This window comes from Cavia porcellus, unplaced genomic scaffold (genome assembly GCF_034190915.1).
Source record: "Cavia porcellus strain 051 isolate PalLab524CR breed Dunkin Hartley unplaced genomic scaffold, mCavPor4.1 scaffold_6, whole genome shotgun sequence".
Classification (NCBI taxonomy): domain Eukaryota; kingdom Metazoa; phylum Chordata; class Mammalia; order Rodentia; family Caviidae; genus Cavia; species Cavia porcellus.
This window is the reverse complement of record NW_026947489.1, coordinates 9,860,137-9,887,507: the sequence shown is the minus strand read 5'-3', so window position 1 is coordinate 9,887,507 and position 27,371 is coordinate 9,860,137. Positions and strand designations below refer to the sequence as shown.

At 44.2% G+C, this 27,371-nt stretch overlaps 1 protein-coding gene across 3 annotated transcripts in view; it reads right to left on the bottom strand.

Moving 5' to 3' along the window:
* Adamts17 (ADAM metallopeptidase with thrombospondin type 1 motif 17) overlaps window positions 1–27,371 on the bottom strand; it is a 327,254-nt gene that overhangs the window by 67,402 nt on the left and 232,481 nt on the right. For all 3 annotated transcript variants that reach the window (XM_063249924.1, XM_063249925.1, XM_063249927.1), the window contains 4 exons: window positions 18,036–18,116; window positions 8,335–8,492; window positions 5,441–5,600; window positions 3,818–3,953 (listed from right to left, as the gene is read on the bottom strand). In XM_063249924.1, coding sequence (XP_063105994.1) covers window positions 3,818–3,953; window positions 5,441–5,600; window positions 8,335–8,492; window positions 18,036–18,116 — 535 coding nt within the window. The remainder of the gene's footprint in view (window positions 1–3,817; window positions 3,954–5,440; window positions 5,601–8,334; window positions 8,493–18,035; window positions 18,117–27,371) is intronic.

The following is a 27,371-nucleotide window of genomic DNA, read 5'->3' as shown; positions in this document are numbered from 1 at the left end:
TCTCTTCCACTCTCTCTACTCTCCCTCTCTGATTCCAGTTATACCTGGATTAGATGCTTGATAACTCGGACTCTCTCACTATGCACAATCCTTTATCTCCATTTTTGGATTCAAGGTCTATTCCTCTGTCTTCAAGTTCACTGTTTTTTTTTTTTGGTCATCTCTAAACTACTGTTAGATCCACAATGTGAGCTTTTCTATTTTCTAATCCTTTTACTTCATGTTTTAGGTCAGCTTCTATACCCGCTGAGGTTTCTTACCTATGTCGTATGTTATAGCCTTTCTTATGTGTTTGAGCATAGTTACAATAGCTGCTTTCCACTCCTTGTCTCATAATCCTAAAATCTGTGTCATTTTAAATCAGTTTCCATAAATTGCTTTCTGCCCAGTATGGGTTTATTCCTTTACATGCCTACTAATTTTTTTTAATTCTTTTTTTCTCTCTTTTCTCTTTATTGGTACTGGGGATTGAACTCATGATCACCTGCTTGCAAGGCAGGTGCTTATGCTACTGAGCTAAATCCCCAGCTCCTAATTTTCAATTGTATCCTGAACATTTTCAATGATACGTTAGTTAATATATGTAGTCTGAACTTTCTAACAGTACCATGCAAATGGTAAAAAGAAATAAATTTAATTTTAATAATGTATTTTAAGGCTGTTGCTGTAATCTCAGTGGCAGTCCATGTTCCTAGCATGTGAGACCCTAGATCTCATCTCCAGCATCACACATACACATATACACACACTTTGAAAAATTTGACCCAAGGTGTTAAGAGCATAATTATCTTGGATGACTATAATCATGCAATCACATTCAAAATTATTAATATTTTATAATCCTAATTACCTAATCTTAAAATATTACTGTTTATAATCTTTACAATCTTTTAATACAAAGATTTGCAATCTATTTCTTTGCATACATAGCCCATGTTTATTTGAACTAGCCCCTGCCTACCACACTAAGCAGTACAACACTAGAACATCATTACTGAACAATATGGAACTTTGGTTTTGGCAGGCAGCAAAGTTGGCTAGAACTAAACTCTAAACACTGCTGCTCATGCTAGGCAGCAGCACCAAGCTCAGTTTAGCCTTTCTGCCTCAGTGTGTTCTATGAAGTCTGCCCTGCACTTATTTGGTCCTTAGAAACTGGGCCAAATATGGTATATATGGGATTTGGGAATCCTCCTCTGTGGCTCTTTTGTATGATTTTTTTTCCTCCTTGATTTCCAGGTCGCCCTGAATATTCTCCTCTGGCAGGTAACTAGTGAAAGACAAGAGCTATGGTTTCCATTTAGGTGTCCCCCGAAGTCTCATGTGGTCGTAGGGTTTTTTCCGGAGGTGGCTGAGTCTAGAATGTGTGACTGACTTGTAGTGAATACTGGGATGAAGGGTGCTGGGATTAAGGATGGGTGGCTGCTGGATCAGTCCACGTAATGAATTGGCACCACCCTAATCCTGGTAGATTAGCTATCATGTAAGAGACAGGAGAGGCTTGGCTCTTCTCTCCCTCTCTTGTTGCTTTTTGCTATCTTCCACCATCATGAACAACCAGTTGCCCCGCTGCCATGAGTCGCCCTGCCTTGGAGCCAGAAGTTTCTAGTTTCTATAAACTAAATAAATCTTTCCCCTTTTATCTTTGGGTGTATTTTATCTTAGCAATGAGGTAGTATCCAGGACAACAGGCAAGTCTCTATTAGAGTTTGTCCACCTCTCAGGTCCAGTGAGGGCCTCATGTAGTCAACAAACTGTCAACAGGGGAAATTCATTCAGTGCCATTCTATTCTCCTATTTATCTACTTTGCCGGTTTCTGGCTGCTACGTGCATGTGTGTGCTCTGGTACTGGAGCGCACACACACACACACACACACACACACACGCATAATTGAGAATGTAGAAAATCTGATTCTTGGATGGCTCCCTAAGGTATTTTTTTACTGCCATGCTGTTGAGCCCTGGCAACCTCTCCTGCCAGGTCCCCTAACCTACTCTCTGCACACGTCATGAGATCCTGGCCATCCTTGGTTCAGAAGGAGGAGATGCTGTGGCCTATCTGCCTGCTGAGTCTCTATACTGGCAAGTCCTTCCACCTTTGGCCCTTTGGGTGTGGCTGTCTGACGGCTGACTGACTGGTAAGTTTGAGGAGACGTGGCTTATACACAAGATCCTCCCCCAGAGAGCTCTTCCTTAAGGCTTCAGCATTAAGCACCCTTTCATTTTCACTCTTCCGTAGAGCACATAAAATCAATGCAGGTCTAACTGTCTGGCTCTCCCTCTTACCGTCTCTCATTTAAACACGTTAAGAATACGAAAAAGCACAGAGCATTGGTGCCAAAGCCAAACACTTTGGGAAACTCTTGCATCAGGCAAGTGGTGCAAGTTGAGCTTAAGGAGTTTAAACATGTTCACATTAAAAGTCTAGCCAAAATGTGACACACAGAATCACAGAACAGGAGCCATTTACCTCAACTCATGGCTAATAAGAGGCCAATGGATGCCATCACACTACACAGCACAGGCATGGTATCATGCACGGGCCACTCCAGGTACCTGAGATCAAAGGAACCCGGGTACCTAGCCCAATGCCCTGCACTGCAGGATGGGCAGCCAGTGCAGGAAGTGCCCAGGACTCAGCAGCCAAATGATTCAGAGGAACACAGGAAAATATCAAGATGATGGAGCAATGTTCAATTGCAGACCTCCAGTGCACTCAGAGCAAGGTCAGGAGACACAGACACAGAAGAAACTAGAATTCACATACCTGAAATTTCTCAAAGGACAGCAACTGAAATAAACAGACAACTTTGGGCTCACATTGTTTAACTTTGCATTCTTATATCTGGTAGTCTGAGCAACTATTTACAGGCTAACAATGTGCAATATAGCAACTATTTTTGATTTCCTACTGTCTTGTTTTTGAAATCCAAGATTGTTCATAGTTTTATTCTAAGTAAAAAAATAATTAAAATAGAAAATGGAACAAGCTGAGACATCTAATAAAAGCAATAACTACTTAAAATATACAGTGAGTGCTTAAATTAAAAAATTACTACAGTAAAAAACGCATTTTCATTAATCCTACTCAAAATATTCCCTCTCCCTCTAGACACTTACCCTACTTCTCTTGTCACTTGTAGAAGCAGCACTGTAAGCCTTCTTTTGTGATGCCTTTAGGAGTTATAAAAATATGATGGCTGTCACTGCACAGTGCCACTCAGTGGAAAGGCAGGCTTGTAAAAGCAGTACAGTGTGTCCTCACTGCCCTCATGCACCAGAGCAGGCACTGTGTGACCTCTGGCTTTCTCCAAAAGTGAAAATACAAGAAAGAAAGATGGTCTGAGTTGCTTCAGGACACTGAGGTAGCAACCAAAGACATTCAGGAAAGAGTTATGCCAGAACTGTTTCAGAAAATGGCATGAATAATGGGATAAGTGTCTTTGAAGCAACAGGGAGTATTCACAAGGGAACTGATGGTCATGTGCTTTTCACCGTGAGAGATTTTAAAGATTTGAATACTTACTGTGTCTTTTGTCCACACTATGCTAGGCCATACCATCTAGGTTTGTATGAGTACATACAATGTACTCATGTTTGCACAGTGATGAAATTACCTAATGATGCACTTCTCGCAGTATGTCCCTGTCACAAAATGACATGACTCTTTTGAGCAAGGAGAAATTACTCAGCAACAGTAACAGAACACGGCAGAGAACAGTGCTTCCGTGTTAACTGGGTCCCACCATTTCTCCCTATTCATGGTGCTGCTGCCCCCGACCTAGTGGATCCAAGACATAGAACACAGCCCCTTACCGTGACTGGCACGGGTGTGAGTTGCACCTTCGGACCTGGGGCTCGGGTCGGCTTGTTTGAGGACAGTCACTGTCATTCACCAGAGTTGTGGTTTTGTTAACAATCCGTGTGCATGACACGATGGTTCTGCGTTCCCCTGGAAACCAAGCACAGGGAGCTGAGAGGCTGTAGCTGCAGATGTCTGCAGAGGCCACTGCATCACACGCATGGAGGAGCATTCAGGAGAGACTACTGACCAGTGCACCAGAGGAAGGGAACTGTGTACAACACGCTGGGACAGCTTGGGCTAGGACAGTTTGTGCAAAAAGATAGGAAAGCAGCAATGCCTCAGATCAGCTAGCTGTGTCCTTGACAGTGCAGAGTTCACTGAGGCTGAAGTTCTGACTTGGATCTGTTATTTCCACCAATGGTTGCCAATTCTTTGATCTGTGCACTTAATGCTTAAGGTCCAGCCTTACCATAGAGTATGGCTGCATGTTAGAGGGTTGCTGCTTGCTGGGGAGAAGTGAGGAACAGGACAGCCATGGATGAAGGATGCACAGATCTGAAGCCCCCAGCAGCCCTCCAGGGCTGACCTGAACCTGTCTACTTAGCCAACTGATGCTAAGCACTATCTTCCAGGAAAGAGCCTTTCCTATGAGCGGCCTGAACACTGTGTGGCTGTGTGGCCACATGCCGTGACTTTTTTAGGGCGGCTGAATGACTGGCAGTTAGGAGGGGGCCACTGGAGCCAGGATATCTGGGTTAAGTCTTGGCTTTGTCACTAACAGTATCACAATGACCACAGCGTCAGAAGTTTGCTGCCACACTTCTGGGTCTCAGTTTCTTCAAGTAGGCTGGTTTAGTTAACCTTCCTGTGTCTGAGCTCTTTTAAATATTAAAATTAATTAATACATATAAGATGCCTGAAACAGAAGATGGCAGGCAGGCAGGTAACACTTCATGCTAGGATAAAGGGAGTGTGTCAGAAAGAAGCACACAGTAGGAAGATGGCAGGGATCATGGTGGACTCCAGAAATGATGCCAACTAGCCGGGGGTTGCTGGAGGAGAAGGCCAAGAACAAACAGAGAGGGCAGTTAGCCGAGGTGTATGGGAAAACTTCATAGTTGACCTTGGCGTGTCTGCTTGGATAAGTGGGGCGGTGCCTGGGTTCTCCATCATCCCACAGTCGCAGGTGGCACCCAAAGTCCTGTTCAACCTTTCACCCCAGAGCTGTGCCTGTCACACTGCACTGTCCCAAGGGGCTGCTGGCTGAGGGTTTAGAAAGGCTTTCTACTGTGCCTCGCCAACAATTTGGTAATGAATACCTTTGGCTTGTACTGATTCTTACAGTTTGGCTCATCCTACAATCTCTAGGACATGACAGAGATGAACTATTTTAGAGGTGAGGAAATCAGCTGTAGAGAGGGGGAGTCATTTGCTGAGGTTGGGGGAAGTTACAGAGTCAGGAACCATTCACGGAAGGTCCTGGCACCTGATCTGCAGAGATCTGCCATGGGATGTGGCTAAATTCTCATGGAAATACAGGTTTCAAACTTCCCACACTCTGTGCCTGGTCACAGCTCCCCGTTTCTTTTCTCAGCAGCTCCCCACACCCACTAGCCCCCCGCCTGGCTGCTCACCTCCTCCGCACTGCACGCTACACCCTTCCCAGCCGCTGTGGGTCCAGAGGAACAGGGCGTCCTGGGGCTTGGTGGGCTCACTTTGATTTTCAGCAGTGGAGTTCACAGGAATAGTGTATTCATAATGAATTCCGTAATTCTGGTCATGAAATAACAGCACCTGGATCAGTGGAAAATCAGAGGGCCATGTTAAGATGGACCAAAATTCCACAAAGTTGCTAAAGTGTGCAAACCAAGTCACACTGAGACTTTCTACTGAGTTTGCTCTTTTTTTCTGAGGAGGGGGTACAGAACAGGTTCAGTCTAGGGGTGCTCATTTATCTCCATTATGGAATGTTCAAGCACCTAGTCAGGGTGGTGGATGAGTGTACGCCATCACTGGGGAGTTCTCTTCTTTCCTATCCCCAGAGAGGACCAGTTCAGATGGGGAGTTTGGGGTGAGCTAAGTGTGGGTCCTTGGTGGCACTCTTTCCAGAGAGCTGTTCCCCATGGAAGAAATTGCACATCCCCACACGTGGAAGAAGCTGTCCTTGCAGACACGGAAGACACAAATGTACAGCTTTTTCCTAGACAAACACACGAGCAAGCAGGGCCACCCTGCTCCTTCAAAACAGAGCACTCCATCCACTCCCCCATCACCCGTTGCTGCCAAGTCCGTTGGAACAGTCAGGCTCTACGGCAAAATACAGCCCATTGAAGGGATTTGGGGGGACATTTGATTGAAAGTCCAAGCAAGTGAGAGCCTATTACTGTGAGAGTCAGCCCTTAAAGTTGAGTAGGGTGAGGCGCAGAGAGGGGGTTCTATCATATTTCATGGGAGCCATCATGTGGCTTTTGAAATCCTAATGGGTATACAGAACCCAGGAGGCTGTATGGTCTGCAACTGTCTCTGTCAAGCCTTGTAGGGCCACCAGGTGCACCACTGACTTTACTTCCCTAGTCATTATGGAGCACAGCACACCACCCATAGGACAATAAGGTGGCTTGGAGGTGGACGCTGAGTCTTCAGGCTAAGCTTGAGGCCAAGGAGAGCTCCTGGGCTAAGCAACTAGCAAGTGCACTTCCAGCCAGAGGCCCTGGAGAGGGGCAGGCCAGGTCAAAAGTATGCCAGACAACAGGGGCCACCTCCTCACCTGCTCTCAGGGGCCTCCAGTGGGGCAGGGAGCAGCAGTGCTAAAAGCAGACCAAACTGTAAAAACATCTTCAACAAACAGACTTGTACTACTGCATTTGGAACAGTAACTCCAGTTTTAAAAAGAATTAGTATTTAAGAGATCTTTATTATCTCAGTGTAGGAATAAGACTGGTGGATGGAGAACCCATATGAAACCAATTTTATGTAATTTTGTAGCCACGTACAATTGGTGTGTGCATGTGTGTAATTGGTTTCAAATGCAGGTCCCTGGGACTCTTGGTGTTCCTCCTTCTGCAATTAACATGCAAAGCACTTTGGGGACAGTGGCTCTGTACACAGAAGCAGAAGGGCACACCTAGTTTCTAGGTTTAAAAATGTAAAGTGACAATCATATTTCAAAATAGAAATATAATTAATATTAAACAAGGGCTGAAACTACAGCCGTGCAAGACTTGCTTCCTCTGAGTTTTGTGTATCATGCTCTGAGTGGCTCAAGGCCGGGTATTTGCTTTAACGGGCTGAAAATCTGCTCAGTTTACAAAAGCTCTTAGTAAAGAAGGGAAAGGGGTGCAAACTCACATGCTGATAGGTGATGTTTCTGTATGCATTTTTTACCTTGTCTTCTGCCTCCTCTTTTTGCCTAACTATCTGCTTTTAGCTCAGAGTAGGAAGATTGTTCTAACGACTCTGACCAGGAAATAATTTCATCTTTTGGCACAGGTTCTTGGATCTCAGAAATCTACTTGCAGGAATAATATAGCATTGGATTTAGTGAGCTTAGTGCTGCACTGGCAGATTTCCATGGAAACTGGCTGGCTTTCGTCTCACTAGAAACAGTAATGGGGTTAACGCCATCATGGGGCAATGCCTGCACTGGGTGCTGGTGGTCATGGGCAGGGCTCCAGGAGACTCTGGGCTGCGGTCAGGAAATCCGTTAGGTGTCACCTAACCTTGAACAACTGTAGGCTGCCAGAGATCACAAATTAAGAGGCAAGGGAACTTGTAAGTAGAGACTATGGCAGAAACTGAGAACGAAGTGTGCTTTGATGACAGGTGCACACGCTGCCACACATTCTGTCTTTTGGAAGGAGACAGGAAATCAATAACTATCAATAATTAAAGTGATCAGAAGCTAACCATAAGAACTCTTGGAGCTTGAGAAAGAAACAATGGGATGAGTTGCCCTGAGGTCTGTCTTATGTTTTAAAAGGATAGACAGCCAGCATTTAAGTGGCCTGCACTGAGTTCTCCAGGAAGCCCTACTCAGGCCCAGCTAAGCAATTTTCTGGTGATCTCCTTGGAAGTAATCACACCCATGGACCTGATTGTCCTCCCCGACTCCCACATGCTTCCCACAAGCCAAGTCTGTCAAATCTGTGTGTTGCTGCTCTGGACTCCAGAGTCAATGGTCCATGCCCAAAAGATAAATTTTTACTATGGGGCAGAATGATGCACTGCAGCAGCTGATATAGAAAGCCTTTGAACAGAGCGGTCTGCTGGATGATGCCAGCTCTGCTTGGCTGCCACATGTGCAGCTGAGCACTTCCTTCTCAGAGACAGCGCCTTTGGAAGATAGGACCTCTTCAAGTGCAGAGCCAGAAGGTGGCTTTGAGAGAGTTCTGAGGCACTGGGGTGGAAGGGATTAGATGACCAAAGACGGAAGAAGCAGTGTGAGCATCAGGAAGCCGGTGGATCCCAATCTCTCCTGCCTTCTAGCTGATCTAGAAGTAACCCAAGTGCAACGAGCCCAGCAAGTTACCATGAGATGCAGTGGAGTTTTGGTTGGTCCCTTGGCAGAAATCTTCTCCCACAGCCCCCTTCTCACGTAGCGGACGGTCGTGCCTGCAATCTGAAACTCTCCTGGGAGCTCTATCTTCCAGTCACTGTTGATGGATCTCTTACTGGAGTCTTTGAGAGCTGGCAAGGAGATTGAACACAGAGGAGTCAGAGGGTGAGGATAGGGGCCAGCCTGTCCTCAAACAGAAGCTGGGTGCCCTGCATGGGCCAGAGGTCTCTCCTGCTCGAGGGAAGCAGGAGAGCCTGCAGTGAGAGGAGCGCTCTCTATGCTAGTACAAGTGAAGTCCAGTTTACAGGGAGCAAAAGACTCTGGGCTAACAGGAGAGCAGTAGTTGAGATGCATGGTGGCATCTTTTAAAGGGCTGCTCGTTTCAAACCCAGCTCAGAGAGCGCCGGTGGGAAAGGCAGAGAGGACAGAGTTAACCACAGCCCAGTCACACTGTACCCCACCTGCCCACGGAAAGGGTTTTCTGCCCAGTAAATTAATTCTGCTCTAATATGTCCAAAGCTATAAAACAGGTTTTGCTGTGTTAGCAAAATTCATCCACTCATTTTAAAAAAACTTTTTAAAAATGTGGCAAACATGTATTAGCTGCACATTTTATTTGGGGTCTGTGTGATATTTCAGTAAATTCATGCAGCATGCACTGATTGAATGAAGTTTCCTGTTCTCTATTACCTCCGTCACCCCCACGCCCCATCTCAAGTAATCACTGCGCTACATTCGGGTCAGTGCTTTTCTTAAAATGTCCATGTATGAAAGAGAACATAATTTGTCTCCCTCTGTCTGATTTATAGCTTTTAATTTAATGTCCTCCAGTTTCATCCACTTTGCTGCAAATGACAGCCCCCCTGCAAATAGGTAAACAATTGGAACAGACATGTCTCAAAAGAAGAAATACAAATGGCCAATAAATATATGAAATAATGCTCAGTATCATTAGAGACCAGAGAAATGCAAATCAAAGCTACCAATGAGAACTGTCTCACCCCAGTAAGAATGACCATTATATTTTAAAAAAAGTGACAAATGCTGGCAAAGATGGGGGGGGGGTTTGCTGGTGAGAATTGTACTTGTACAGTCATTATGGGGAGCAATGTGGAGGTTCCTCAAAAGACAAACCAGGTCAACCATAAGATGTAGCCAGTCCACATCCGGATATGTATGCAAAGGATGGGAAGTTGGCACACCCAGGGGACACCCACATGACCACATCCACCATGGCATGCTGTGCTACAGAATCAGCCTTGGTACCAATCGGACTCTGCAGGGATAATCAAACTGCGGTGTATGCGCACACACTGGAATGTTATTCAGATGTAAAAGGAAATGAAATGACCCATTCATGTTATTATTTCCTAGCTGGGGCTTTGGAAATAGGGGGCTGACACTCCCACACTGATCCAGCGGCTCTTCCTTCAGGAACCAGTTGTTATTCTGTTAGACATTTATGCTTGGAAACCCTCGCTGCTTACAGATGTGGCAGTAATGCATGGCCACTGCCTGGGGGGTAAAGTGGGGACTGATGATGGCAGACAGCTGCTCTCACACCCAGATCTGCTGGCTTACACCCCTGCTTCGGATGAAGTCCAGATATGCCGTCCACACTCTGCCACTTGGCCACGAGCACAAATGGGTTTTATATTCCCATTTGGATTGAAGTTCTATGTTTTCTTAAGGGGGACACCTGCAGTGAAACTATTTGTTTTCTTGTCACTGCTATGTAGGAAGAATACCCTGTAATTAATTAGAATGCATTCTGGTATTTAGGAGAAGACATTTCCAGAAGCTCTCAGTCCCGTGCCTAGTCTCTACATGTGCAGCTGGAGTCACCAATGCCCCATTTCTTCACATCACTTTGGGACCCCACTCAGTCTACAACCAACAAATTTAGATTCTATTTCTCTCACCAACACCTGCTCACCACAGAGGCTGACACTCAAATGCCACCTCCAACACTGACTGGAAAGTGGGACTCAAAACCAAGGAGGTGTCTCGGCTGGAGTTGGATTTCGCAGTCTTAGGCTAGGTCAGGACCCCAAGATTTAAGCCCTGTTGAGCCTGGAGAGAAGCCTGGCGGACATCAGCCATGGCACCACATCTCCAGAATACTCCAGGCAAACACAGGAGATGCCAGCTTAGGGCCCCTCTAGGGCAGGGCTGCTTTCCAGCACAACGACTTCCGGCTGGGGTTTCCATCCAGGGTGGCTGTGGATGGTGAGCGGTTAGGGGTTACAGGACTCCAGGGAAGGCTTCGGAAAGAGAGCACTCTACTACTTGGAACTGAATGTGTTTCCCTTCGAGAAATTCTACCCGCGGCTGAAATTTCCTGCCTGCTTAAGAGGTGAGAATGTGGGGAGACTCACAATTTCTTCTTTTATGCTTTTAGTATCACTACCTGTAAATCACTTGGTAAGGAACACATTTTCTGGTTTAGCTTTTTGATATACTATTACCCATTTAATCTTCCCAATAACCCTCTGGATTACGTTCCTCATTCAGATGAATAAATGGAGGCACAGAGAGATTAAGTAACTTGCCAAGAGACACATAGCTATTAAGTTGTGGGAGTGCAGACTGGAACCTCACAGATGAAAACTAATGTACATACTGCTCTGGCAGCTGTGAACGCCCCTGTTCTTTAAGTTAGAGCATCAGTCTAGACTTTTATGACAATGCTGACATGAGCAAATGTAAGACCTATTTTCAAAGAGAACAAATTCTAGCTCTTATTGCTACAAGCCCATGTTCTATCTCCCCTTACACAAGTAACTAGACTCACTGATCTTCAAAGCTTCCAGTGAGCTGAGCACCTAAGACCTATGGTGTGAACTCCTGGAGAATCCAGGTGAAGGCTGGACAGACCGTCACTTTCAACTTGTGTGTAAATCTAGAAAACTGTTTCTTACAGAAGCATGTGCATATTGGTTTGAGGAATCAGTGAAGGCCGGTGAAAAGCAGAAGACAGGAAACAAGACGGGGCAGAGTCCTCTCAGAAAACACGCAGGCTGGCTGTGGCACGCATGCCTGTAATGCCAGTGACTCAGGAGGCTGAGGCAGAAGGATAGCAAGTTCCAAGCCCAGGCTGGGCAAGATGGCAATGTCCTGTATCAAAGCGAAAAATATAAAGTTCTGGGGCTACAGCTCAGAGGTCAAACGCCTGTGAAGTAGGCGTGAGGCCCTGGGTTTAACACCTAACACTGCAAAAATGCAAGGAAAAGGAAGGAAGGGGAGGAGAGGGGAGGAGAGAGGGTGAGAAAGGAGGGAAGGAAGAGGAGGGAGGATGGAGAAGGAGGAGGGAAGGGGAGAGGGAGGGAATCTCAAAGGGACAGCTGGGGACACATACAGCACAGAAGCCGTGCCCCTGCCGGCCCCAGCCCTACTCTGAGGGTCTCCTGGCAGGGCCGGAGAGCAAGAGCTCCTGCTGTCGGGAAGCTTGGTTTGGAAGTGAGACCGAAAACTGGGAAACATGATCAGTGGCACACACTCCGCGGCAGAGCTGAGTCTGGGATCTACTCGGGCAGCAGGGGCAGAGGTGGCTGGGGACAGCGTATTTAGGAACCTATGAACACAGCAGGTTAGAGAGATAGAAGGGGCAGCCTGGAGTGCCCACAGGCACGGAAACAGGACCCTAGCTCCCCGCACGCAGGGAGTAGGGTCAAGGTCACTGTCCCTGGCAGGGAGGCAGAGGGAGCAAGGCACAGGATCCGGAGGGAGGAAGCAAGGGGAAGGGGCAGCACCCCCCCAGCAGTGTGGCTGGGAAGAGGAGGTGAGAGACAGAGGCAGCTGCTAGGGGAGAGGACAGCCGTGCTGACGCTGGGCAGAAGACACTAGGCACGGGGAGATGGCCGTGAGCAGGATGCCACCGAGGCAGGGCGCCACCCTGTCATGCTTGGCCCACTCTGTCAGTTACACAAAGACTGCAGGAGGCTGGGGCGGTTCCCACCCCCTTGAGACAGCAGCTGCCTGTCACTTGCACCCATGCACTGACGCTGACCTCACCTGCCTTGAGCTGGGGCTGTGGTTTGAAGTCACGGCCCCGACTTGTCCTGTTCTAAAGCCGGCCCTGCTAAGGGCCCAGCATACTTGCTAACCAGCATCTATTTCTCCTGCTATCAGCCACAGCACCCAGAGCCTCCCTTGGGGATGCTTTCTGTCCAATCCTATGAGGCCCTAACTCTACTCCAGCTCCAGATCTAGACCATCACCTGACCCTGGTCAGTTCACCTTAGGCAGAAGCAGCTCTTCTTCCTTAGGCTGGCCAGCGATGTGATCCAAGCCATTTCCTGGGTAGAGGCCCCAGGAGAGGCTGGGGTGCCAGGATATAAAACTTTCCTGTGATATCATTTCAAGCTCCTGGATCCAGAAGTACCTGAAGCTGGTGCTCAGCAACTGAGAACTGGTTTTGTCTTCCACGTGTGCCTTTTGGGGGTTGGTTGTTACACAATACTAATTGTGTTACAATTAGTTATGTGGGGTGGGATTTCTGTAAATCACCCCAGCAGCTTACAACACAAGCCTAGTATCCATTGAGATGCAAAAGACTTGACAAACTCTGGTCATGCCTTAAACTGTCCCCGAGACACCCAGGCTATAATGCTCTTACACGGTGGCTCTTTCCACTGGTACCCTGGCCCTTTTCGTAAGATGCTTCAAAGTGACTCACTGAATTATAAACTGACAACTACGCTGCTATACAGCAAAAGCCAGACATCTGGGTGGTCATGAGTGGGAAGGGCTGAAAGGGCAGGAGGGCACATCTGGAGCCCACTAGAGAACCACCCGCAGGAATCAGTTCAGCGTGGGCAGTGGGGAACTGGCTTCTGCCATCGGAGGTGTCACCATGGGAGGAGACACAGGCAACTCCAAGGGAAAAGACGGTGGTGGGGTCATTGTCCTCTGATCCCATGTAGGGCTTTGACCATCTGCATTAGGGTGGTGGAAGAGACACTCTAGGAGGTGGCCTACACTGCACCAGAGAGCTGTGACAAGGAACTACCGGATGGGACCTGATAAAGGCAGGTTTTGGCTAATGGGCACAGGTCAGTTGCTAAACAGGGTTGAATATGCTGGACACTGTGAGGATTGTTAGCCCTCAGCGTGGCGGAGTTCAAGGCATCCATCCCCTGCCATAGTGAGCAGGCACTGGACTGATGCGTACTGCACAAGGTGCCCACAGGGTCCCAAAGATGTTTGTCCCTGGCTAGGAGGTGCTGGTTTGCAGCTGCTGGGCTGGGGGTCCTCCACTTTGCCCAGTGGTTGCAGAGATGGGGAGGTCTTGTGGCTCCAGAAAGGGTAAGCTCTGTGTACCCAAGCATGGCTCACAGCTCCCGTCAGCTTTCAGGTACCAGAACTGCAGCCCTACAGCGGCCGCTCAGCCCTCGGGGCAGCAGCTCCCCAGGGCTCTCAGTCCTGCGTCTCTCAGTACAAGAACACAGAAGGAGGACTAAAGGTGGCCAGGTCAGCAAGGAGGAGGTCAGCTCCTGCAGGTGTGCGGGTTGCTTCCATCTCTTTGACTTTGCAGAGAGTAACTTAGCAAAATCTGCATGTTCCTGTAGCCATGCTGAAACAATCAGAGTTTACTGCTAAAACCGAGATTTAGCACCTGAAATTCTCTCAAAACAGTGAGACTTCAGAGAGTCTGTAGGGACATGAAAGGTAAAAATATTTCTAATTGGTCCATGTTTCATTAACCACTCTAAGACGCCCTTCATCTTAGACTTAGCTAGTCATCTATGGGCCAAGGACACCCAAGCTGTACACAGACTGACACCAGAGAGAGGGTTCTGGGGTGAGAGAAAACTGCTAACCAAGTCTCCCTGAGCCCTGGGAAGCCCAAAGGCTAAAAAATAACTACGAAGAGAAATATCGGGGGAGCAGAGCGCCACAGGTGTGGGAGGAAATAGATTGCCTGGGACAGACTGAAACCTGGATTCCAACCATGGGAGACGAGGGGAGAGCAGCCCGCGAGGCAGGAATAAAAACGCACAGCTTCTCGGCTGGGGTGCTCCAGGCCTTGTGTGGGGACCAAGAGTGTGATTATAAACCTCCCCGCTGCTGCCTCTGGACTCCAGTCTCCTTTTTTGGTTTGGAGGTAAACTTACTCCTATAACACCAAGAGAATCAATACTAGAGAACGAAAAGGTTCACTGTGGAATTCAGTGACACTTTGGGGGGCTGTTGCGTCGTCCCCCTACGTGGGACTGGGGCTAGAGTAGGGTTCGCCAGAGTCCATAAGGCTAAGGCTCCAGAGAACCTCTCTGCACGCCTCCTTTTTCTCAAAGGTCCTCCCTATTATAAAAATTCGCAGTTTTACAATTCTGCCTCGCTCAACTCTGAGGCATTGAGGTATATTCAAGTCCCCTTTCTTGTAGGAATTTTGAGGTTAATTTGCATATGAAATGAGGATTCAGAGACCCGGAATAGACTCCACAGAAGTGATCAACATGATGCCAGATGTTTGATTTCATAGGCAAATCACAGAGCTCAGAACAAGGGAATTCCTCTAGCGGCTTGGTTTTACCTGCATCATGTGAAGGGCTGATGTGCTGGGGAGATTGCGCCAGCTGCTTTTGCCTGGGCCAGCGGTTGGATTTTTTTTTTTTTTTTTTTTGATCTTTTTCATTTTTATTGGTACCGGGGATCGAACTCACGACCGCCTGCTTGCAAGGCAGGTGCTTATGCCGCTGAGCTAAACCTCTTGGGGTTGGATATTTTAAATGACTGTTAAAAAAAACCAACAGCACAGTTTTGCGGGTTTTGCTTAGAAGTCTCTCAACAGTAGTGGAGACTTTTGTGAGGCACTATGGGGGGTACGGGAGTTCACACTTATTTGTGATCATGGCACAACAAAATCTCCTCAATGGCCCAGAATGCAGGCCATGTGATGAACGCCTGTGTCTATCCAGGTCCTTCTTTTTGGTGCACATTTATACATCATCTTTAGGCTCTGCTGAGGAAGGTGGTGAATCCTTCCAGAGGGCAAGAGGGGGCATTTTGGATGGGAGGCCACAGCATCCTGCGAGAGCTGGCTGGAGGCAGAGGTGAGCTCTGGGCCTGCCCACAGCCTTCTTCTGGCATGGCGCTGTGCAGAAGCTTGGTGGGTTTCTCTTCAACTATCTTCCTCCTGGCTTCAACAGGAAGGCCTGACCCACAGTCAACCTACTTCTAATCCTGGCATCAACTCAGCAACTTTTATTTCCACTCGGAGTCCTGCCAGCTCTGTTCTTAACTATGGACACAAACTGCACAGGCATTTCCTGTTCCAGGTGGTTTGGAGCAGAAAGCCAGCAGGCGTGGGCCGAAGATAGGTGGGGTGAAATTCTTCAGGAACTGCTCCCAGCAAATGTGAGAGTAATTCAAAGTCACACTGGGTTGACTTCCAAAGTGCCCAGCCCTGAATGGAAACAAGGCCTGCTGCAATGAACTGCAGAAGCATATCGAGCGTAGAACGCTGTGGGGCACGCGCTTGTCTACGTTCCAGGCCCTGGAATACCAGAATTATGAGTTTTGGATAAGATAAGAGGACCAAGTCTGGTTCCAAGCTCCCACAGAAGTACAATGCTTCTGGGGATTCGGCTGTTTGGAGACATTTAAACCAATCCCCTTGTAATAGACATCTGTTCTCTGTAGGAACAGTGGGAAGGCGTAACACGTGTCCTCCAGTGAAAAATCTTCTTCCTTTGCCCATCTGACTCTGATGGGATGCCATGGAGCCATTCTGTGAGGCTCCACACCCCATAGCTAATGCAAGGGCTTTGCACACATCACTAAGCCTCGCGGAGCCCCCGTTGGTCCCGTGTGTGGTAAGAAGCAATGCTTTGGAGCACCTTTGGGGCTAGAAGGGATCTGGTCTCTAACACACAGCATGGCCCAGGGGATATTACTGTTATCAGCAGGCTATCAAAGAGATGGTCATTAAGAGCTAGCTGTCAGGGCTGGGGATTTAGCTCAGCAGCATAAGTGCCTGCCTTGCAAGTGTGCAGTCATGAGTTCAATCCCTGGTACGGATAAAAACGAAAAAGACAAAAAAAAAAAAAAAAAAAAAAAAAGAGCTAGCTGTCCTAGGCAGTATCCAACACTCATTACCTGCTGACCCTAAAGAGAGTCCTAGTGAAAAGTTCATTTTTACCCAAGAACTAAGGTAAGGATTTGACTCTACTATTGCCACAGAGAAGCAGACAGACAGAACACCTTTGTTTTGCTGCCAGGCCCCTAGGACTTGGATCAGGCCGAGGAGTGGCACTAGGGAGACTCAGAAGCCAGGAAGCCAAAGGGCATATCTGCACAGGTGCCTGCTGGTACCTTAAGTTGCTCTCAGAACTGAGCCAGCTCTCAGGATAACCCGATTGTGATTTTTTAATAAGAGTGAAAGGTAACTTCAGGTTCCCATGGAGGTCCAGTGCCCCTTGGGGCTGGAAATACCATTCCCAGGTAAGAACGGTTCATCCTTGATGGACCCGCTGGGAAGGCTCATGTTTGGGGTGACTCTAGGTGACAGGACTTCTGATGCTCAGGTTAATGAAGTCAACCCTATTTCCTGGGCAGAAAGAGGCGAGGTGGGCTCCGTGAGAGTCCAGTACCCAAGTGCAGCCCAGGACTGTTTCAGACAGCGCCTATGAGCACCTCGCATTTGTAGAGTGGCAGCCAGGACAGAGACAAGAGAATCATAAGCGAATTATGAGCTACACTTCCTTCCTTCTCTCTCTCTCCTTCCCTCCTTCCCTTTCTTCTCAAACTGCACCTGCAACACAAGCTGAGCCATCAGAATATAAAGGAAGCTCAGGAGTCAGGGGTGCTGATACAAGAGCAACCTGCTTAGCCAGGTCAGGACCAGGGATAGGGGCTGGCTAAAGGGCCCAGGGAATAGCATCTCCATCCCAGTGAACCAAAGAAGAGGTAACCTCTGGGTAGTTTTTCCCTCTTCAGCCTGCATAATGAATACTCATGGGTTTGACTCAGCGCTCCAACCTCCCGGATGGGATGCTGGCGTACCAGGCCGACCTTTGTGGGGTCAATAGCAAGACTGGAACTCGGAACTTCAGCACATGCCGGGTCTTCTCTAGCTGAGGAGAGTTTTCACTAGATGTTTCTCTTACTAGGCTCTAAACATGGTTCTACTGTAGAATCTAATCCCACAGAGAGATGTAGGTGTTTGTGCTTGAAGTTAGTGGGGCTAATAGAAATGTGGGCTACACAGAACTCCAGGAAAATCAGCATGGTTCTGCACTTCCATCTGACGGGAGGCTGTTGCTCTTTCCCCAGCAAAGTCACCCTCAATGCCATCAACAACATGCAGGGACTCACGCAGGTGGGGCAAAGTCACTCTGTGAGCTAAAGTCGCGTGGGGTCCTGCTGGGTGATTCTGGGAAACTTATGCTACTCCAATGCTTATAGCTTTTTGCACTCTTCTGTCCTGTTCCTTCCTGTCCAAAGCTGGTGGTTCTAATGGTTTGTGCTCTTTCTCTTAGACCACAAGTTAGACCACACTTAGTTGCATGCGACAGTGCTGTTTGGTACATTCTGAGTACCGAGTATTACAATGAAAGTGCAGGTGAAAACTGAGTTGACCCAGGAGAAAAACGGTGGCCAAAATTTTCTAGCCTAATTAGAAAAATCAACTATCAGAACAGTAATTGTAAATCAAATCACTTTTGTTTTACCCAGAAAACTGTGAGCAGGTTTATCTTCTACCACGCGGATTCTCCGAGCTCCAGCAGGAATAATAGCAGCTTCTATATAACCTGTGGCAACAAAAAACATACAGGTGAACCACGCCCCAACCTGGATTAGAGGCTGACATGGTATCCCCTTCCCCCATCTCCCCTATCACACGAGCTATGGTATATTCAGAGACTGCAGGCTGGCAGGGTTCTGAAAACTCAGTTAACTCAACTAATGTGGAGTGCTTTCTTCCATATCCAGAAACTCTTGGGCCCCCATTTTCCTAGGAGTGTCATTTGCATGTGTTCTAAACTGAATTAAGACCACCCCCTTCCCTGGAATTTATAAGGTGAAATCCTAACACCCAGTACCTGAATGTGATCTCAGTTGAAAATAGCACTACTACAGACGAAGCTAATTAAGATGAGATCATGCTGGAACAGGGGAGCCCTTAGCCCAATACGACAAAAGACCTTTGAAAAAGGGGAAATCTGAACACAGATAGGGCCACAAGAGAACACCAAGAGAACATGACGGCAAAGACTGCTTTTTCCAAGTCAAGAAACACCAAGCATTCCCAACAAACCACCGGAAGCTAGGAGATAGGCATGGAACAGATTCTCCCTCGCAGCCTCAGAAAGAGCCAGCCCTGTTGACACAATCTCACATTTCCAACCTTCCAGAATGGTGACACAGTAGGATGCTGCTGTTGATGCCATGCAGTTTGTGGCCCTTTGCCACAACATTCCTAGCAAACAATACAGCCTGGAATCCCACATGAATGGTGCCTCCCAGGTAACCGAGGGAGGAGTTCTTGGGTCTCATTCATCTGTTGGAGGTTCTTTCACTCTTTGTTGTAGTTGTACTTTTCTCCAAAAATCCATCACATGGCAGAAGCCCAGCAACTTGCCCTATGACAAAACTACTGCCTTAACCCTGTGCACCTTTCCTAGTCCCACTGTCTCCGGTCATTTCTGCAAGTCTCGTGGTACATGCTATTGTCCGCTTCCTTCATTATTCCCAAGCAGAGGGGGAGCTGCACATAGCCTAACTGTGTAGAGGTTACGGAAATAGCTACAGGGTTTAGTTATGCATTTTCCAATGCTAAAAAGTCTCTACTTTTATTATGAAAACAATACACACTGCAAGTAACAACTGACCTACATCATCACACTAAAAGGCAGTAGCATACATATGAAACACTGATGTCTTTTAAAAAGATACCGACTACACTCTATCTCAGCCATGTGATTACAGTTCAAGTGCCTTTGTAGTGCCAGGGACCAGAAACAATGCAATGATCTCAGAAGAGGCACAAGGGCGCTGGATTAAGTACAATACCGCTCCATGATGCAAGCTCTTAACACTCAGGATTAAAAGAGAACTCAATGTGACAAGTGATGCCTGTCACACTCTCCCAACAAACATCTCTTCACTGGGAAGCATTGCTATGAATGGTAACTATACAACCTTGTTTCCTCATTACCAGAGGAGTGATTATTTTGCATTTGAATATAACATGGGCTTACATTACTTATACAGAAACACAGAATGCATAACATCTCATATACAACATTGTCCACAGTATAATCACAGTAAGTAATATTTATTACCATATTAAGAGTTTTATTAGGAATGGAGATTAACTTTCACCATACTCCTCAGTCTCTAAGTGCATTCTTTTTTCTCTTGCCTTATAAATAGTACAATTATGTATTCTAAAAGTATAATTTCTAATATCAAAACTTCAGAGCCCTAGAATAAACCTTACTTGGCCATCTTATATAATTTCTAACATGCTACCTTCTGTTATGTTTAAAACTACTATTAATGACTTTATAACTTTTATAATATCATTTGTAAGAATGGTCTGCAATTATTGTGGTGGGGGTTTGGTGTTAGCATTATTCTTGCTTTAAGAAAAAATAGTTGCTTCTGTAGTAATTTGTATTGACTTTCAGTTTTATGGAGAGCACGGTCAGGAATTTTTCCATTTGTTTCAAATGAGTTTTAAATTATTTATAGTTTAAGTAAACTTATCACAATTTCCTCTATACTTGATTCCCCTTTTTCTTATTATCATATTTTTACATTTTCCCACCCTCTCTTACATTCAGTAGATGAGCAAACAGCAGAGGAATAAGCTATTTAGTTTTTTATCTTTTGCAAAGGCAATTTCCACAGTTGCTGTAGTCTTGGTTAAGGATGAATTTAATGTTCGTTATGTGTTCTCTTGCCAATTTTGCTAAACTTATTGCTATCTCACTTGAAATAGGCTTGTAGAAATATTTTCTGATCTATAATATAGCAAAATATTACCATTCACTGTCTTCGTGTCCATTTGGCTGGTATAAAATTGTGAGTTAAGCTTCCTTTCTCTGAGGCTCTGCAGGAGCATCTCTACTGATGAGGACCAAGAAATCTGAGGACAAGCTGATACTTCCACATTATTGCTGCCTAAAATTTGGATGTGATGCTCAAAGAATTTTTACCTTTAAATCTTGACATAAGGCTAGTCACAGTTTGGCATCAGCTTTTTGTGGGACATGGGCCTTTTTGTTAGTACAGCTATCCTTCAGTATCTGCAGGGAGTTGCTTTCGGGTAGCAGGTGGACCATCTGTCTATAACCTCAAAGCCTCCTCCATCCTTTAAATCATCTCCAGATGACTTGTAATACTTGGTACCATGTAAATGCTATACAAATACTGTTACATTCTATTGTTTAGGGACTAAGGGACAAGAACAAAGCATTTTCACATTTAGTACAGATACAGTTTCAGAATGAGTAATTCCAATCTCTAGCTGGTTGACTCTGTAGACACAGAACAAACATATATAAGACTAATTCCATATTTAAATTTTATCTGGTGTTCTTCAGGAGGGGCATCAAATTATAGATGATTGATCTCCTGTAACCTCCCCAGTCTTCGTTTTATCTCCTGTTCTTTTGGCTACTTTTGCTCCGCTCATGTTTGAGAGGTCTGTACTCCAGGCTTCCATGTGACTTCAGCCGTGTCAGTGTTTATTTCCACATGGACTTGGTTTCTGTGCTGAATTCGCACACTTCTTTCCTTCACTGTGCTAAGTTTCATCTCCCTCTGTCACTTCACTGTGTCACTGTATCTTCCTTGAGCTATTGTGTCTTAGCTGTATATTCTTATTTTATTAAGACCATTGATGAATCAGTTTTTTGAATTGATGACAAAAGTTTGGTCATAATTTTTACCTTTTCCTTTGTGACCTCTTGCCGGTGGGTATTCCCTTAAGCCAAGCACTTGTTTTCTTTGCCTTTTTTACCACTTTCCTGTTACAGGATTCTTACCTAGATCCAGTGCTAGATCCAGTTCTCTCATAGTTTTAAGGGGAAGAAGATTCAATTGTACTGGCTACTGACAGGAAGCAAACTGTGTGGTAGGAAGAGAAAGGACAGCATGGCAAGGTAACAGGACTATCAAAAGACAATAAATTGGATAAACAAACAACTAGAGGAAATCAGTAGAAACCATGAATGCCAAACTCAGACAAGAAATGGAATCAATGGAACAGATTCAAACAGAAATGCAGATTAGAACATTGAAAGTATATATAGCAGACTTAAGGCAAAGACAGAACATCAGATCTAGAAAACAGGAGCAAGCTAGCAACCATCAGAAGAAAGATATCTTAAAAATCACAAAAGACCATGAAAAATCAATCCAGAAACTACAGGATGAAGCAAAGAACAACAACACAAGATTGACTGGAATCAGTAAGAAAGCTGAGACAACACAAAAGTCATTAAAAATCTCTTCACAGAAATCAAGGCAGAAAACTTCTCAAAAGTGGGCAAAGAATATGACATACAAATTAATGAAGCATATAGAACTCCAAATAGCCATGAGCAAAATAAATCTACAGTGAGACATATAATAATCAAAAGTATAGAAATTCAGCACAACAACAAAATATTAAAAGCAGCTAGAGAAAAAAAAAGTATCATCTGCAAAGGAAACCCCTTAAGAATCACAGCAGACTTCTCAACACAAATCTTAAAATCAAGAAGAGCTTAGAGTGAAGTATTTCAAGTCCTACAAACACAATCTTCAACCCAGGTTGATTGTTGGGAGCAGGAGCCAGGGGTCCGGCAGTGAACGGGTGTGGGCAACCACACACTGAAGCTGGACCTCAATCAGTTCCTCATCCTGCAGTGACCTCAGCCTTCTAGACAAAGCATCGCGCTGATATTAACCTGGGAAAAGCTTCATAACATAAACAATAGAAGTTTCTCACGGGCCCAAGAACATGTTTACCTCCTGGGCTGAACAACATAGAAGTTTCTCACAGGCCCAGGAGCATGTTTACCTTTGCTGTGTGCACAAGAAAGTGTCCTGAAGTGACTTGTACTGCTCTTTGTTTTGAAACATTATAAAAACTCTGTAGTCCTTCAATAAATCGCCTTTTGCCTCCTGAGCAACTGGTCTCCCTGTGTCTTCAGTCTCTCGCCTGACTCCTTCCCTGCGCTGGCCGTGGCACCTGGCAGTTGATGAATCTCACAAAACTGTCTTTCAAACTTGATGGAGAAATAAGATATTTCCAGGACAAAGAACAAATGAGTAAATTTATAACCACCAAAGCTGCCCTACAGAATGTTTGTTGAAAGACATATTAGAAAGAGATCATGAAGACCACAAATGCAGGAATATCAATAGACAGAAGCCACCAGGCAGGGCAAGCAATTGAGCAGAGCAGAAAGACCGAACAAACAACAAGGAAACAACATGAAAAAGAAAAGCCAATATGTATCAGTTATAACCATCAAAATAAACCACCAATCAAAAACAACAGGCAGAATGGGTCATGAAGCACTAGGCAACAATATGCTGCATTCAAGAAACACAACTCAAAAGAAAACTCATAGACTAAAAGCCAAACAATGGAAAACAATTATCCATGGCACAGGAACCCAGAAAAAAATGGGGGTAGCTATTTATTTGCAGACAATGTGAAGTTTAAACCAAAACTGATCAGAAGAGACAAAGAAAGGTCGCTACACACTTGTCAAGAGAAAACTTCAAGAGGAGATAACAATCATAAATATTTTTGTACCAAACACAGGCTCATATAACTACATAAAACAAACATTAATTGGCATGGAAAACCAAATAAACACTAACACAACTGTAGTAGGGTACCTTAATGCCCCACTCTCACAAAGGGCTAGATCGACAAGACAAAAAAACAATCAAGAAATATTAAAATTAAACTAAGCCTATGAGCAAATTGCCTTGGTAGATGTCTATAGAGTGTTCCACCCCATAACAGCAGGATACACATTCTCAGTTGCACATGAGCTGTTCTCCAAAATAGATCATATGTTAGCTGATAAAACATATTTAAATATATGTGAAAATATCAAAATCATCCTACGCATATTATCTGACCATAGGGCAATGAAACTGGAAATCAGTGACAAAGGAAACCACGAAAACTACATTAACACATGGAAATTAAGCAACACTCTTCTAAACAACCAATGGGATAGACAGGAAATCAAAGACCCAACTTAAAAGCATATATAATTAAATGATAATGTTAATACAACATACTGAAACTTACAGGACACAACAGAAGCAGTCCTGCAAGGGAAATTTATAGCAATGAACTCACACATCAGGAAAACAGAATGAGCTCAAACAAACAGCCTAATGCTGAACCTCAAACAAGAACAGATCAAACCCAAAACTCATATGAAAGAAGAACAGATCAAACCCAAAACTCATATGAGGTAAGAAATTATAAAGAGTAGAAACCAAAGCAAGAGAGACTAAGAAAACAATACAAAGAATCAAATCAAAAAGTTAGTTTTTTGAAAGAATAAATAAAATTAATAAACCATTAGCCAACCTCATCAAAAAAGAGGAAATAAAAAACAAATTGAAGCAATTAGGGATAAAAGGGGGAATTACAATCAACCCCACAGAAATCCAGGAGACCATCAAAGCTATATGAGAATTTATATTCTAATGAGATGGAAAACACAGAAGAAATGGACAGATTCATAGATAAAATCAAATCACCAAATCCAACTGAAAAAGATACAAAAATTCTAAATAAACCAACATCAGCCAATGAAACAGAAAATGTAATTAAAAATTCACCAACAAAGAAAAGTTCAGGCCCTGATGGAGTCATTCAATTCCACAAGAAATTTAGAGAAAAACTAATACTAAAACTTTTTAAAGAAACTGAAAGGGATGCAGTACTTTCAAAGTCAGTCCTGAACGCAAGTATTATCCTGATTCCAAAACTAGAAAGAACCCAAGCAAGAAAGAAAACTACAGGCCATTCTCCCTCATGAAAACTGATGCAAAATCCTTAATAAGATACTGGAAAACAATGCAACAAATCATCAAGAAGATTGTACATCTTGTGCATGAGGTGATTTCCAGTGCACAGGGAAGCTTTGGAACATCACTCCAAGTAGGTAAGCCCCCCACCCAGCCTCCCAAATCACTGGAGGTCACCCTGGAGATCCCTGTGGGCCTAATTGGCCATGCTTAGAGACTCCCCAGATGGCAGACAGCTGACTGCATCCTGCCTCGTGAGCTGAAACTGCATAAGGTGATTTCTAGTGTACAGGGAAGCCTTGGAACATCACTCAAAGCCCCAAAATGTAGGAGAATGACAAAGAAACAGAGCAAAATGCAATCTCAAACCTCCAGCCCATCCCAAGTAAGCCTAGGAGACATGAACATAGAAGAAAATGTAAGCCATACACCTGAAATACTTGAAATGATAGCAACTGAAGTAAAGAAACAACTCCAGGAAGCTACAAAAGGATTGAGATCAGCAATAACTTCCCAGGTAAAAGAAGAAATGATAAATGCAATGAAACAAATGCTGAACACATCTAAAGACATATTAACAAATTAGAGGAACAATGCAAAATAGATGGAAACTCTGAAAGAACAATATAAGAAACAAACAGAATGCATGAAGCAGATTCAAAGAGATAAACAGGAAATCAAAAATTCCATCAAAAGTTGACAAAACTGCCTCAATGAAAGCGATGATAGACTTTCAGACTTCAAAGACAAGATTTCAGCTAGTGAACAGGAAAGGAAAGATCTTTTAAAAATAACAAGGAACCAGGAAACAACAACTCAACAACTGCAAGATGATGCAAAGAAGAACAATGTAAGATTGATAGGTATAAACAAAAAAGAAGAGGACAACACAAATGATATCAAGAGGCTATTTATAGAAGTGATAGCTGAAAATTTCCCAAACATGAGAATGGAAACTGATGTACAGATCAGTGAAGCATATAGACCTCCTAGTAGCCATAACCAAAATAAAACTACACCCAGACATATAATAACCAACATCCCAGAAATCCAACATAAAAACAGACTATTAAAAGCTATTAGAAAGAAGAGACAGATCACCTATAAAGGAAAGCCTATCAGAATCACAGCAGATTTCTCATCACAAACAATGACGTTAAGAAGAGCATGGAGTGAAGTATTTCAGATCCTAAAGGAAAATGACTTCCAACCCAGATTGAGGTACCCTGAAAAATGTCCTTCAAAATGGATGGAGAAGTAAGATATTTCCATGAAAAGAACAGCTGAAGAACTTTATGACCACAAAAGTAACCCTTCAAAGAATACTGAAAGGCATTCTAGACAGACATAGGAAAATCCACTAAGCAAGGCAAACAAACAGACTGGAAAGGTAAAGAATCAACAGCAGAAAGATAACATGTCAAACATAAACCAATATATATCAGTTATAACCATTAATGTAAATGGCTTCAATTCACCAATTAAAAGAAACAGACTGGCAGAATAGATCAAGAAACAACATCCAACCATATGCTGTATACAAGAAACCCATCTAACCCAAAAGGAAACTCATAGACTGAAAAATCAAAGGATGGAAAATAATACTTCATGCAACATGATTCCCCAAAAAGGCAAGGGTAGCTATTCTATTTTCAGACAATGTGAACATCAAACCAAGAATGATCCAGAGAGATAAAGAAAGTCACTACATACTAGTTAAGGGAAAACTCCAAGAGGAAGAGATAGCAACCTTAAATATCTATGCACCAAATTCGGAAGCACCCAACTATACAAAACAAATATTAATAGAAATGAAAAATCAAATAAGCAATAACAATTATAAAAGGAAAACATAAGACGCCATTGACACAAAGGGACAGATCAACTAGACAGAAAGCAAAGAAATAACAGAACTGAATCACACTTGTGAACAAATGGACTCAGTAGATGTATGCAGAATGTTCCATCCAACAACATCAGAATATACATTCTTCTCAGCAGCACATTGGAAATTCTCTAAAACAGACCATATTCTAGCCCACAGAACATGCTTAAGTGAAGCAAAAGAATTGAAGTTATCCTATGCACATTATTGGATCATAGCACCATGAAATTAGAAATTAATGACAAAAGAAACTGCAAAAACCTCACAAACACATGGAAATTGAATAATACACTCCTGAGCAATCAGTGGGTCACAGAGGAAATTAAAGAAGAAATTAAACAACATCTACAAGCAAATGAAAATACAAATATAACTTACCAGAATTTGTGGGATGCAATGAAAGCAGTTCTCAGAGGAAAATTTATTGCAGTGAATTCCTACATCAGGAAAACAGAATGAACACAAATAACCTGATGCTACACCTCAAACATCTAGAAAAAGAAGAACAAGTCAAGCCCAACCCAAAAGAAGGGAGGAAATTATAAAGATCAGAGCACAAATCAATGCAATAGAGACTAAGAAAACAATAAGAAGAATAAATGAATCAGAGTTGGTTCTTTGAAAGAATGAATAAAATTCATAAGCCCCTAGCCAACCGTATTTAAAAAAGGAAAGAAAAAACTCAAATTCATACAATAGTGAATGAAATGGGTGAAATTACTACAAACCCTGTGGAAATAGAGAAGATCATCAATACTTATTTCAAAAATCTCTACTTTCATAGGCTTGATAACACAGAAGAAATGGATAGATTCCTAGAAACATATGAATTACCAAAGTTGGATCAAGAAGATGTAAAACTGCTGAATAACCCAATTTCAATTAATGAAACTGAAAATGTAATTAAATCCTTACTAACAAAGAAAAGCCCAGGACCAGATGGAATCATTGCAGAATTCTACAAGAAATTCAAAGACTTCCTATCTTTTTTTTTTTTATCGGTACCAGGGATCGAACTCACGACTGCCTGCTTACAAGGCAGGCGCTTATGCCACTGAGCTAAATCCCCAGCCCCAAGAAATTCAAAGACTTAATGCTGACACTCCTCAAACTCTTCAATGAC